At 42.8% G+C, this 14248-nt stretch overlaps 1 protein-coding gene across 1 annotated transcript in view; it reads right to left on the bottom strand.

The window, feature by feature from the left end:
- LOC109927169 (PR domain containing 10) overlaps positions 1–14248 on the bottom strand; it is a 149787-nt gene that overhangs the window by 21578 nt on the left and 113961 nt on the right. The window contains exons 13-14 of the mRNA XM_048615381.1: positions 13511–13672; positions 10215–10391 (exon numbers count right to left, since the gene is read on the bottom strand). Coding sequence (XP_048471338.1) covers positions 10215–10391; positions 13511–13672 — 339 coding nt within the window. The remainder of the gene's footprint in view (positions 1–10214; positions 10392–13510; positions 13673–14248) is intronic.

Consider the following 14248-nt stretch of genomic DNA (forward strand, 5'->3'; position numbering starts at 1 on the left):
AGGGGGACTTAATTAGGGGTGAAGGTGCTTGATGTGATTGACAAGGACTTCAAAAGGGCAGACTGATCAAGAAAGTAAGAGCAGAGGTGTGCACCGCAGTGGACACAGTGCTTTATTTCTCTCTCCAAACGCATTTTGATTTAGCCCCTTCCCATTCTCCCTCCCTCCCCCACACTTTTGATAGTTTGTATTGTCCATAATGGGCTTTGCTGTATTGGTGGTGGTGAGTAGTTTTAAAAACATCAAAAAAATTCACAGTGATTTGGTGGTGGGAAAGTTGCTCAGCTGTGTGTCATAGCACTTCTGGATATATTGAAATAAAGTAAGACTCATGTGATCAAAGGCAAAGTGGCACACTGGATCCAAAACTGGCTGAAAGGCAAGAAGCAGAGGGTGATGGTAGAGAGAGGTTTCTTTGACTGGAGGTTTGTTTACAGTAGAGTTCCACATGGCTTGATACTGGGGCTTTTGCTGTTTATAGTGTACATTAATGATCTGGACTTAAATATGGGGATATCTCAAGAAGTTTGCAGATAAGATGAAGATTGGTACTTTGGTATGTAGTGATGAGCATAGCTAAAAACTGCAGGAGGATAGAATTGAACTGGTCAGCTGGGTAGAGCAGTGGTAAGTAGAACTTCACTCCTCATGCACTGAGGGAGGGATAACAAGGTGAGGAATTAGATTATGCAAGATAAGAATCTGGAAAGTACCGAAGATCAGAGGGATCTTGGTGTGCAGATAGCAGGGCAGGAAGATAAGATGGTTAAGAAGCATATGAGGTACTTGCCTCTGTTAGCCAAATCATGGAATATGAGATTATTGGCAGGGTTTGATTGTCATAGAGAGGGTGCAGAGAAAATTTAGCAGGATGCTGCCTTGACTGGAGAGTCTGAGCTATGAGGAGAAGCACTGGATAGGCTGGGGTTATTTTCTTTGGAGCAGTAAAGGTTAAAATGGGACTTGATCGATGTGTATAAGATTACAAGGACCACAGATAGTGTGGATAGGAAGGCACTTTTTTCATTAATAGAAGGGCTACTAATCAAGGGGGCATTGATTTCTGGTTAGAGGTAAAAAGCTAAGAGATGAATTAAGGAGAAATTTGTTCACCAAAAGTGTGGTGGAAATCAGGAACTCACTACCTGAAAGGGTGTTTCAGTCAGAAATTCTTGTAACAGTTAAGCAGTATTTAGATATTCACTTGCATTCAAGGGCTATGGGCCAAGTTTTGAAAAATGGGGTTAATGTTGTCAGACACAAAAATATTGAATGGCCTGCTTCTGTGCTGTAAACATGAATTGGCAAACTTGGTTAGTTGAAAGATCAATAGAGTTGGGTGCCAAACATTGAAGCAGATATTTCAGAATATACAGGATAGACACAACCCAATGAGAAAGAAAAATTCCAAGAGAAAGACCCACAATTGGTAGTAAACTAAAAAGCATTAAACGCTAGTAACAAACTTAAAGAAAAAACATTTTATTCCATAGGTCAAAAGATCAGACAAATAATAAAACACTGGAAAGAGTGGTTAAAAAGATCAATAAGGAGGGAAAATTAGACAATGACGGAAAGCTAGCTAGAAATTTAAGAATGGATAGGAAGAATTTCGAGAGATATTTTAAACAGAATAAGTTAACAAGTTGGTCCTATAGAAAGTGAGTCTGGGGAATGAGTAAAAATAAGGAGATGGAAGATGAATTAAACATGTGTTTTACGTGGATCTCACTATTGAGCATCTCAGAAATAGCTACCAATCAGGAAAGGAAATGGAGGGAGGAACGCAACAAAATTACAACCACAGGTTAAGAGCTACTGAACAAATGGTTAGCGCTATGGGGTGACTTGTCCTGGATCCTGTTGAACTTTATCGCAGGGTCTTAATAAAAGTGGCTAGAGAGAGAAATGATGTGTTAATTTTAATTTTTCAAAACTCTTTAGATTCAGGGAAGGCTCCTTTAGATTGGGAAATAGTGATTACAAATTGTTCATTTAAAAAGGGATGGAAACAGAAAGCAAGGGACTGAAATTTTTTATAGGGCATTTAGCTTGGAGCAGCAGCTGGGAAATCCTATAGCAGAAGGCAGGGCATAATAATCGGTAAGCCTATAAATCCAGTATACAGCGGATAAAGCAGGAAAACCGTGAGAATCTACAGCATGGCTCCTGTTGACATCATAATTTCAAAAGTTGAGAGAGGCTCCAGATTGATGAGTGCTGGGGGCCTGCTCGTTAACCCTTTCTTATCCTACAGATTTAGAACAATGGGAATTTAGTTACAGTTATCCTTTTCGTAATCTTAGTAGTAGAATAGGAAGTCTAACAAAATAAGACAAATAATTCTAATTTAAGGTGTTAATTCTAAGTTTAAGAGATGTCAGGAGAGATAAGCCGAGTGGAATGTGCAGCTTGTCATATGTCGGGAGTCCTGGACGCTGCCAGTTTCCTAGATGACCGCACATGCAGGACGTTCTCCCTTCTGCAGAGCTTGAGCAGCGATTGGGGACACTGTGGCGCATCCATGGAGGATGAAAGTTACATGGATAACACATTTAGAGAGGTGGTTAAACCACAGCTCAAGGGACTAGAGGAAAGAAGGGAATGGGTGGCCACCAGACAGTCAGGCAGGTAATGCAGGACTCCCCTGGGTCCCACTCACAGATTGGTATTCCATTTTGGAAGCTGATGTGGGTGCTGGTATCTCGGAGGAGTGCGGTCAGAGCCAAGCTCTGGCACTACAAGCAGCTTGACTGTACGGGGTTGGGTGGTGGGGAGGAAGAAGAAAGGAAGAGCAACAGTGATAGGGGATTCTTTAGTGAGGGGAGCAGACAGTTATTTCTGCGGTTGAAGACGTGACTCCAGGGTGGTGTGTTGCCTCCCTGGTGCCAGGGTCAGGGATGTCACTGAATGGCTGCAGGGCATCCTGAAAGGGGGCAGTGATGAGTTAGAGGTCAAGGTACATGTTGGTACCGATGAAATGAGCAAAGTGAGAAATGAGGTTTTGCATCAAGAATTCAGGGAGCTAGGCAGAATAAAAAGCAGAACTTCAATGGTCATACTCTCTGGATTACTCCCAGTGCCACGTGTTAGCGAGTTTAGATATAGGAAAATAGGACAGATGGATGCGTGTCTCAAGGGGTGGTGCATGACAGGGGGCTTTGGATTCCTGGATCACTGGGATCGTTTCTGGGAGAGATGGGACATATACAAACAGGATGGTCTGCACAAGAACCACATTGGGACAAACATCCTTGTGGGTAGGTTTGCTAGTGCTGTTGGGAAGAATTTAAACTAGTCTGGCAGGAGGTAAAGACACACAATATTGATGAAATAGAGACACATCATGCTACAGCAAAGAAAGCAAGTCATGGTGAGTTCAGAAATGTTGAGTGTCAACAGAATAAGGCACGGCTGGATGATCTTTACATTAATTCTAAGAGTGTAATAGCTAAGACTGATGAGTTAATAGCATGGATTGACATATGGAAGTATGATATTGGAGACATCACTGAAACATGATTGAGGAAGGGCTGGACTGGCAACTCAACTTTCCGGGGTATAGGATCTCCAGACATAGGAGAGTGTAAGAGGGGTGGTGGTGTAGCACTATTAATTAAGGAGTCAATTACTGCAAGAAGGTGTGATCATATCCTGAAAGGGTCCTCAACTGAGGTTTTGTGGGTTGAACTTAGGAATGTTAAGGAGGCAACTACATTACTGAGAGTGTTTTATAGGTCCCCAAAGAGTCAGCGGATAACGAAGGAGGAACTACATAGACAGTTGACAGTGGTGTGTAATCAGGTAATTGTACTAGGGGATTTCAACTTTCCCAACATAAATTGGGACAGTTACAATGTTAAGGGTTTAGAGGGAGTGGATTCCTTTAAATATATCCAGGGGAGGTTTTTGAATCAATTCACGGAAGACCCAATGAGGGATGGTGTAGTGCTGGATCTGGTTCTGGGGAAAGAAGGCGGACAAGTGTTCAATGTGGTAATGGGAAAACATTTTAGCAATAGCGACGACAACACAGTGTGGTTCAGTTTGTTCTGGACAAGGAGAAAGATGGACTGCAAAAGACAACTTTGGATTGGTGAAAAGCAGATTTTATTAAAATAACACAGAAGCTGGCCACAGCAGACTGGGAACAGCTCCTTGCGCTAAGTCTACAGCAGAGCACTGGGTGGGCATTTAAAAAGGAGCTGGAAAGAGTACAGGTCCAACATGTACCCTTCAGTGCGAAATGTAAGAGCAATAAGTTCAGAGAACACTGGATGTCTAGGACAATTCAGGACTGGATAAAGAAGAGGAGTAGGGCTTTTAGCAAACCCAAAGGGAGCAAAGGACTTTTGAGGAACATAAGAAATGCAGGAGGGAATTTAAGAAAGCAATTAGAAGGGCAAAAAAAGGGGCATGGAAGAGGGCTTGTGAATCAGGGAAAGAGCAGGGCCCTTTAGGGACCAAGGGGGCAACCTGCGTATGAAGCCACAGGATATTAGAAGGGTGTTGAATGAATACATCTATTCAGTCTTCACCTTGGAAAAGGAGAATGTTGGTACCGAATTCAGGAAAAGGGGCTGTGAGGAACTTGCACCGTTTGACACAGAAAGTGGGGAGGTATTGGAGGCTCTGTCAGGCTTAAAAACAGATGAATTCACTGGCCCAGATGCATTGCATCCAGGCTACGGTGAGAGGTAAGGCAAGAAATTGCAAGGGCTCTGACACAAATTTTTCATTCCTCTCTGACCATAGGGGAAGTGCCAGAGGACTGGAGGATGGTTGATGTGGTTCCACTTTTTAACAGGGGTGATAGAGATAAACCAGGAAATTATAGACTGGTGAGTCTTACATCAGTGGTAGGGAAACTATTGGAGAAAATTCTGAAGAACCGAATTTTTACCGACTTGGAATGGCATAGGTTAATCAGGGGTAGTCAGCATGGCTTTGCCAGAGAGAGGTCATGCCTAACAAGTGTGTGGATGAGGGAAGTTCAGTTGATGTAGTTTATATGGATTTTAGCAAAGCTTTTGACAACATGGGAAACTGATTGAGAAAGTTAAAGCACACGGAATTGAGGGAAACGAGAAGGATGAGAAACTGGCTTAGTAATAGGACACAAAGGGCAGTGGTAGAAGGCCGTTTGAGTTACTGGAGGCTGGTGTTCAGCAGTGTACCACAAGGATCAGTATTGGGATCCTTATTGTTTGTTATATACATAAATAATAGAGATGAACATATGGGAGGAATGTTAAGCAAATTTGCAGATGACATCAAGATTGGTAGAGTGGTTAATAATGAAGATGATGTTTGTTTTACAGGAAGATATAGATGGGTTTGTCAGATGGGCAGGCCAGTGGCAGATGGCACCTAACCCTGACAAGTGTGAGGTGATGCACTTTGGAAGAAACAACAAGATGCAGGAGTATTTTTTGAATGTTAAGACTTTGGGTAGCTTAGAAGAATGGAGGGATCTTGGGGAAATTATTCACAGATCCCTGAAGTTGGAAGAACACGTGAATAGGATAGTTCAGAAGGCATATAGTGTATTAGCTTTTGTTGGTCATGGCAGAGTATAACAGCAAGGAGGTAACGTTGGAGTTGTACAGAGAGATGGTCAGGTCACAGCTGGAGTACCGTATACAGTTCTGGTCACCTCACTACAGGAAGGATGTGATAGTACTAGAGGGGGCCCAGAGGAGGTTCATGAGGATGTTGCCTGGGATGGAGAAATTGAGCTACAAGGAGAGACCAGATAGGCTTGGATTGTTTTCTTTAGAGCAGAGAAAACTGAGTTGGGGGGGGGCATGGCTCGGGTGTATGGATTATGAGGGGTATGGACAGAGTGAATAGAGAGCAGCTGTTCCACTTGGTTGAGGGGTCAATCATGGGAGGGTATAGTTTTACGGTAAGGGACAGAAAAGTCAGAGGGGATTTGGGAAAAAATCTTTTTCACTGAGTGGGTGGTGGGAATCCAGAATGCACTGCCTGGGAAGGTAGTGGAGGCTGGAAACTTACAATCTTTAAAAAATATTTGAATGAGTACTTCAAATATCATAACATTCAAGGATATGAGACAAGTGCAGAAAATTGGGATTAGTGCACTTTTAGTGGTAATTACGTTGGTGCAGACTCAATAAGCCAAAAGGGACTTTTCTGCACTATTTGAATCTATAAAAGTATAATACATATATCTATCTATAGGCCAGTTAGCTTAACATCCATCATCGGGAAGGGGTTGCAAGCTGTTCTTAAAGTTGTTATAAAAGAGCATTTCAAGAGCAATTATGCAGAGTCAATATGGTATTGTGAAAGGTAGAATACGTCAACTAATTTAGTGGAGTTCTTTGAAGAAATTATATATGCTTTAGATAAAGGGGAACTTGGATTTATAGAAAGCAATTAATAAGATGGCACATGAAAAAGTTATTGTGGAAACTAAAAACTAATGTTTTAGAGGTTAATGTAAGAGCATGGATACGAAGAATGGCTGGCTGAAAGGAAACAGAAAGTTGATGTAAATGGGCCTTTTTCTGGTTGAAAAGATGCAATGCCATAGGGTTCAGCGCTAGGCTTCAATGTTTTAAATTAAGTAAATAATTTGGACAAAGGGATTGAAGGAATCATTGTTAAATTTGCTGATTACACTAAGATAGGTAGGAAAGTGAGTTGTGAAGAGGATATAAAGGAGATTACAAAGGAATATTGATAGGTTTAGTGATTTGATTTACTATTGTTGCATGCACCTCAGTGAAAAGTTTTGTTTTGTGAGCAGTACAGGCTACAAGGGCATACCAATCATACAAGGACATACAGGTGTTTAGACAGAGCAAGGCATACAAGGTTACAGCTGCACAGGAGGTGCACAAAAGCAAGAATAATATTAGATTTGAAATTAGAAACGTCCGTACAGCAGTCAAATAACAGCAGGGAAGAAGCTGCTCTTGAATCTGTTGCTAAGTGTGTTTAAGCTTCTGTATCTTCTGTCTGATGGAAGAGATTGGAAGAGAGTATCACTGGGGTGGGAGGGGTTTTTGACGATGTTGGCAGCCTTTCTGGCAAAGATCCAGCGAGCGGGCAAAGATCTAGCAAATGGAGTATAATGTGGGAAAATATCAAATTTCCCATTTGAAGAATAAAAATAGACCATATTATCTAAATGGTTAGAGATTACAGAGTTCTGAAATGCAGAGGGAATTGGGTGTTCACATGCTTTAATTGCAAAGGTTTAGCATGCAGGTATAGTAAGTAATTAGGAAAGCTAACAATGCTATTGCTTATCATGAGGAGAACCGAGTAGAGAAGTAGGCAGATTATGTTTCAGGCATTGGTAAGTGCTTACCTTGAGTACGGTGGACCATATTGGTGTCCTTATTTAAGGAAGGATATAAATGCATTAGAAACAGTTTTAGGGAAGGTTTCCAGGACTGGAATACCTGGATTTGGGCTGGTAGGAAAGGTTGGACAGGCTGGGCTTGAATCCATCACTGTTGGAGGCAGCACGGTGGCTCAGTGGTTAGCACTGCTGCCTCACAGCGCCAGGGACCCAGGTACGATTCCACCCTCGGGCGACTGTCTGTGTAGAGTTTGCACATTCTCCCCGTGTCTGCGTGGGTTTCCTCCGGGCGCTCCAGTTTCCTCCCACAATCCAAAGACGTGCAGGCTAGGTGGATTGGCCATGCTAAATTGCCCGTAGTGTTCATGGAGGTGTAGATTAGGTGGGTTATAGGGGGATGGGTTTGGGTGGGATGCTCCAAGGTTCGGTGTGGACTTGTTGGGCCAAAGGGCCTGTTTCCACACTGTAGGGATTCTATGATTCTAGTTTTCAAGAGGAAGAGGCAGCTTAATTGCAACATGCAAGATCATGAAGGGTCTAGACAGGGTACATAGGGAAAGGATGTTTCCTCTTTATGGGAGCCATGATGTGGAGGTGCCAGTGTTGGACTGGGGTAGACAAAGTCAGAAGTCACATGACACCAGGTTACAGTCCAAAAGTCACAAGTTTTCAGAGCACTGCTCCTTTGTCAGGTCAAATGGAAGGAAGCGCACAGACACGGAGTTTATAGGCAGAGAGATCATTGCAAGATAATTCCAGGTAATTAAGAGTGTCAAAAGATAGCCCAAATGGTGTGAGTGGAGTGTTGACAAGCTGAATAACAGTCTCTGCAGGTGATCAAATGTGTCAAACAGTTTGAGTAAAGTGTCAACAGCTGAATAGCAAGTGAACGGACGACCAATGATCTGATTAATTAAGACAGAGATAACTACAAAAAAAATCAAAAATAAAATATTGTTAGAGGCAAATCAAACATCTGGAATGACATGATAGGTGTAAGAGTTGCAGGTGTCATTCACCCATTGTCGTAATGTCTGCCCGGTCTCGCCAATATACCATGCCTCGATGACAACAAACATCTCGCCAAGGCCATCTGAACGCCTCCACTTCTCACCTTCAAACAACTGCCAAACCTCAAACAGACTATTGTTCACTGCAAACTACCCAGCGTTCAGGACAACATTGGCCACAACACCACAAAACCCTGCCACGGCAACCTCTGCAAGACATGCCAGATCATTGACATGGATATTACCATCACATGTGGGAACACCATGTACCATGTACACGCTAGGTAGGCTGCGCAACAATCACCAGACAGGAATGTTCCCTCCCAGTCACGGAACACTTCAGCGGTCAAGGACACTCAGCCTCTGATCTTCGAGTAAGCATCCTCCAAGGCAGACTGTGAGATACACAACGCAGAATTGTCAAACAGGAACTGATATCCAAGACTGATAGGCGATGGCCTAGTGGTATTATCCAGAGACCCACGTAATACTCTGGGAACCTGGGTTGAAATCCTACCATGGCAAATGGCAGAATTTGATTTCAATAAATAATCCAGAATTAGGAATCTAATGATGTCCATGAATCCATTGCCAATTGTCAGGAAAAACATATTTGGTTCACTAATGTCCTTTAGGAAAAGGCATCTGCCATCTTTACCCAGCCTGGCCTACATGTGACTCCAGACCCATAGCAATGTGGCTGACTCTTAACTGCCCTCTGGGCAATTAGGGATGGGCAATAAATGCTGGTCCAGTCAGCGATGCCCACATCCCATCAATGAATGAAAATCTAAAAAAAATTCTGTAGCCATGAAGACAGTCTCAATCGTGATCTTGGGTATATGTCGTGTTACATGTAACCCCACCACACTGAAAAACTATAAAATTTTCCTTACTGTCCTGTTTTGACACCATCACCTTGATAACTTATGATCCCTCTACCTTAATTATTTTGTACAGTTTTGGATTCCTTGTTATTTTGGTTAGACCCTTGGCACGAGACTCTTATACCTATCATGTTATTCCAGGCATTTGGTTTGTCTCCAGTACCATCTTATTTTTAATTTTTTGTAATTATCTCTCTGCCTCAATTAATTGGATTATAGATCAGCCCTTCACTTGCTATTCAGCTGTTAACACTTTACTCACACCGTTTAACACTTTTGATCACCTGCAGACACTTTTTGTTCAGCCTGTAGACACTTCACTCACACTATTTGTACTATCTTTTGACACTCTTAATTAACTGGAATTATCTTGCAATGATCTCTCAGTCGATAAGTTCTGTGCCTGTGCCCTTCCCTCCACTTCACCAGATGAAGGAGCAGTGGTCCGAAAGCTTGTGATTTCAAATCAACCTGTTGGACTATAACCTGGTGTCATGTGAATTCTGACTTTGTCCTTTCGTGGGAGAACCTAGAACTATGGGTCACTATTCTAAAACAAGCGGTTGTCCGTTTAAGACACAGATAGTGAAAACATTTTGCTCAGAGTTTTAAGACTTTCTGGAACTCCCTTCCTCAAGGAGTAGTGGAAGCAGATTTCTTGAATATTTTTAAGGCAGAGATACATAGATTCTTGATAAACAAAGGGGTAGTTGAGAATGTGGAGTGATCTGATCAGCTATGATCTTATTGAATAGCAGCGCAGGCTTGAGGGGGCTTTGTGTTCCTCCTAATTTGTATGTTTGAACTCAGCAAACTGAAGCCCACTTCCAATTCCTTTCAATGTGCATTCAGCCCTGCCCACACAAGTTTTACATTCCTTTTCTGTTTAGCATAAAGCATCTCTGTAATTCAGTGTCAAAGGTCGTTTGCTTGTTTGTTTTGTGTGTTCAGCCCACCAACATGTCTACATGCATCACCCACCTGTGCCACCTGTACCACCTGGAGTTGGATGTGCTGAGGCTGCTGTCCCTGAATGGGTTGGATATGTTGAGAGACAGGAATGTACTGCACACGGTGATAATCTCCTTGTGGTGGGCGGTAATCTGTTGTCAGCGTCTGTGACAGTTCGCTCATCGCCTGAGTCAGCAGATCAGTTGTCTGTGTGAAATAGAAAACAAAATTAATCAATTTAATTTCATGACTCAAAGTTTACTGGGGAAAATCTTTCAGTTTGGAGGGAATTAAATTTGCAAATGCAAGCTAATTGAAACTCTAGAATCCAGAGTTGGCTAGGGGAGGCGATGGCCTAGTTGTATTAATCGCTAGGCTGTTAATCCAGAGACCCAGATAATGTTCTAGGGACCCAGGTTCTAATCCCGGCGTGGCAGATGGTGGAATTTGAATTCAATAAAATATCTGGAATTAAGAATCTAATGATGACCACGAATCCATTGTTGATTGTCAGGAAAAAAGCCATCTGGCTCACTAATGTCCTTTAGGGAAGGAAACTGCCATCCTTACTTGGTCTGGATTACATGTGACTCCAGACCCACAGCAATTTGGTTGACTCTGAACTGCGCTCTGGGCAATTAGGGATGGGCAATAAATACTGCCTAGCCAGTGATGACCTCATCCCGTGAATGAATAAGGAACAAGATCATCCAACTATTTTCAGAAAAGTATCTCCCATGTGTACCTATCTATAAGGTCACAATTGGAAGGGCAAGAGTCACAAAATTTCAGGAGGGCTTGTTTTGCTGAGATCTGAAGAGAGCAGGTCTGTTCTGAATGAGGGTCACTGGACCTGAAATGTTAACTCTGCTATCTCTTCTCAGATGCTGAGATAGTAGGAACTGCAGATGCTGGAGAATCCGAGACAATGATGCTGCTTGGCCTGCTGTGTTCTTCTCAGATGCTGCCAGACATGCTGAGTTTTTCCAGCAATTTCTGTTTTTGTTCCTGAATGGAACAGGTCTGAGGAGAATTACCCTGTCTTCACTAAAGGTGCGAATTATTCATGTGATATCCCAGACTGGTTGAAACCAACTGGTAAACAAAGGAACGTCCTAATACAGCAACATGCTGTTCTAATGAAAGAACAGGTTTGAAAAGACTGGACAATGGGTTTGAATCTTTATCTGGGGCATTATAGAGGTGCCACTTTACTGAGGGCTTTGGTTGCAGGTTCTGTGCTGCATTTTGTTTTCTCACAGACACAGGCAGAGAGAGAAAGAGAGAGGAAAAGTGCCTGGAAGGAGATCAGACAAGTAGTAAAGGGCTATCGAAAAGAAGCTTATGTTCTGATTTTGGAGTTAATGAGTGAAGTGAGGCATACGTTTGAGCTGGAGCATCCACAATCATGAGATGCTTCAAGAAGGTGCCCTAAGCAAATGCTAATAGAAGGGCCACGAGAAATCTCATATCTTAGAGAATAGCAAGAAAAATGAGGAGAATCAAAACGAATCCTGAAAGCTGTACCATACATTAATTTGGTCTCAAGTGAAGTGAAGGATCCCTTAAAGACCTATTAATGTGCAGGAAAACTCTTCGATGCAATTAAAAACAGAACAGGAAGTTTGCGGATGAGATTTTCAGGTCTAAAAATGTAAGTGTTTACAAACGATATTAAATGTAAATTTAATTGTAATTATTTTAATTTTTGTACAGTAAGTTTTTCTTTAAAACATGGAAATCTTGTGGCAAAGTCTTTCAGTTAATAACTGTGAGTTCAAACTTAGTTTCAAAAGTTAATTGCCTTCTTGAGATCATAACAATCTTTACACCATTCTAAAATATCACCCCCTTGCACTCAGTGTGAGTGACATCTGACAGCTGTACTGAACATGGGCAACCACCGACAGTTGTTCAGTTTGCAGTAATCTAGTCAGTTGTACTGAATGTGAACAGCATTTTTGGGCTTTACCAATATCAGTGAGTAAGCAGCCTTAATAAGTAACTGAATTAAATCTAGTTTTCCCCACAGCTTTTAATGAAATGCATTTCAAACATACCAAATTTTCCTCCCTGCCATTTGCTGGGCTATTGTTCTTGCAGGCAGTGGTATACCCAAATAGAGAGGCAGATGACACAGAGAGTATGATCAAGCACTCCCGAGGGCGGGAACAGACACAGTTGAACTGGGTTCTGTCTTTGCCCGAGAGCTATACGAGCACACGTTCTCCAGAGGGATAATGATAAGGAGTAGGCTCTCCTAACAGTTTTTTTTAAACTACCCTTTAACTCAGCACATACAGGATAATTGTAGCACATCAGTTGACACTGGGGTTAAAGTAAAATAAAGAACTGTGGATACTAAAGATCTGAAACAACAACAGGAATTGCCAGAGAAACTCAGCAAGTCTGGCATATCTGTGGAGAGAACGCAAAGTTAATGTTTCAAGTTCAGTGGCCCTTCTCCAGTTCTTCCAGACCTGCTGAGTTTCTCCAGCAATTTCTGTTTTTGTTTTGACTCTGGGACTGTTTGGCCAAACCTTTAACTGCTGGCCTGTTGTGGGGACAGTCTTTGATTTTGACCCAGCCAGGACCTGACACTGCAGCTGATCCGTTTAATCCAAATCATTAGGAATAGGTTTATGTCCAGCTGAAAACTTACAGGCACTTATTTTACTGCATACTGTTGTATCAAGTTTCATAAAGATTCTTGCTTCCATCAGATCAAAATAGGTCAGGTTTACAGATGATATCAAAACTAAAAGAGGAAAGCACTGTGCAATACTCAGTAGTTCCTATCAAAGGGTCTTTTACCTGACAGGTCTGACTTGGAGAATTCCACCTGATGTCACTTATCCTCACTGCATTCCCTTTTATCTGTCTGTCTGACTGCTAACGTCTCTCCCTCGCCTCATCCTGCTTCTCTGTCTATGTCTCTCTGTCCCTTCGTCTTCCTCTCTGTCTGTCTGACAGCTAATGTCTCCCTCTCTCTCCTTATCTAGACCGGCCAGAGTCTCTCTCTCTGTCCTTGTCTCTTCCTGCCAGAGTCTGTCTGTCTCTCTCTCTCTGTCTCCTCGCCTGTCGCTGCCAGAGTTTCGCTTTGTCTGTCCTTGCCTCTCCCTGCCAGAATCTCTCTTTCTGTTTTTGCCCCTCCCTGTCTGAGTCTGTCTCTCTCTCCCTCACCCCCCCCCTCTCTCTCTCTCTCTCTCTCTCTGTCCTTGCCTCTCCCTGCCCTTATTCTCTCTGTATAGCTCACACCAGCAGACATTCTGTGAATTCTCTGGTAATTCCAGATTAGCAGTTAAAGACTTGCATCTCGGTCTCACCACAATTGTGTCTCCAGCAGAGCCATCAGTGTTCACAACAGTTGGTGCTGCACTAATCACAGTGGCCACAATCGGTGCTTGTGCAGGAAGTGTCTGAAGTGCATTCGGATTCTCTTGTAGAACATCTGTATGTTTTTTGCGGATATGCTGCACCATTTTTGCCTGGAGACAGAACAAACACAGTTACTTAGAACCAGACATCATGTCTTCACTCATTTTCACTATCATCAGCTCTCACACTGCACACATGATCTGCTCCTGTGCAGGCAGAGGCACACAGGTATCCCAGCACTTGTTCAAGGAGCCCCCTGTCCCCTGCATGTCAGCAAGGCCAAAGCTGTGCTTTATCTGAAAGATGTCAGGATGCTACCCAAGAAATCAGCAGGATATATTAAAGAAAACCTATGGCAGTTTTGAAGGGAAGAGGAACAATTATGTCTCAAGCAAAACGACACAAAAGAATCACAGAAGTCAAAGAGCTTTAGAGCCATAGAGTTTTGACAGCACTGATAAAGGAGCCCATTGTATCCATGTTGGGCTGCTCTCAGCAATCGTAGGCAGCGGTGATGTGCCACTGGCAGCGAGAGCAGGGCTTTCACCCAATGGTGGCAGCCTCGCAGCCATCTCGGCAATTGGAAGCAGTGGCAGTATCAGCAACTGCAACAACATGGCTCCTTCCAGCGCTCGGGGACAGCAGTAGCAAAGCCCTGCCTGGCAATCGGGGGGCAGCAGTAGCAA

Source organism: Rhincodon typus, chromosome 32, assembly GCF_021869965.1.
Source record: "Rhincodon typus isolate 14 chromosome 32, sRhiTyp1.1, whole genome shotgun sequence".
Taxonomy (NCBI): Eukaryota; Metazoa; Chordata; class Chondrichthyes; order Orectolobiformes; family Rhincodontidae; genus Rhincodon; species Rhincodon typus.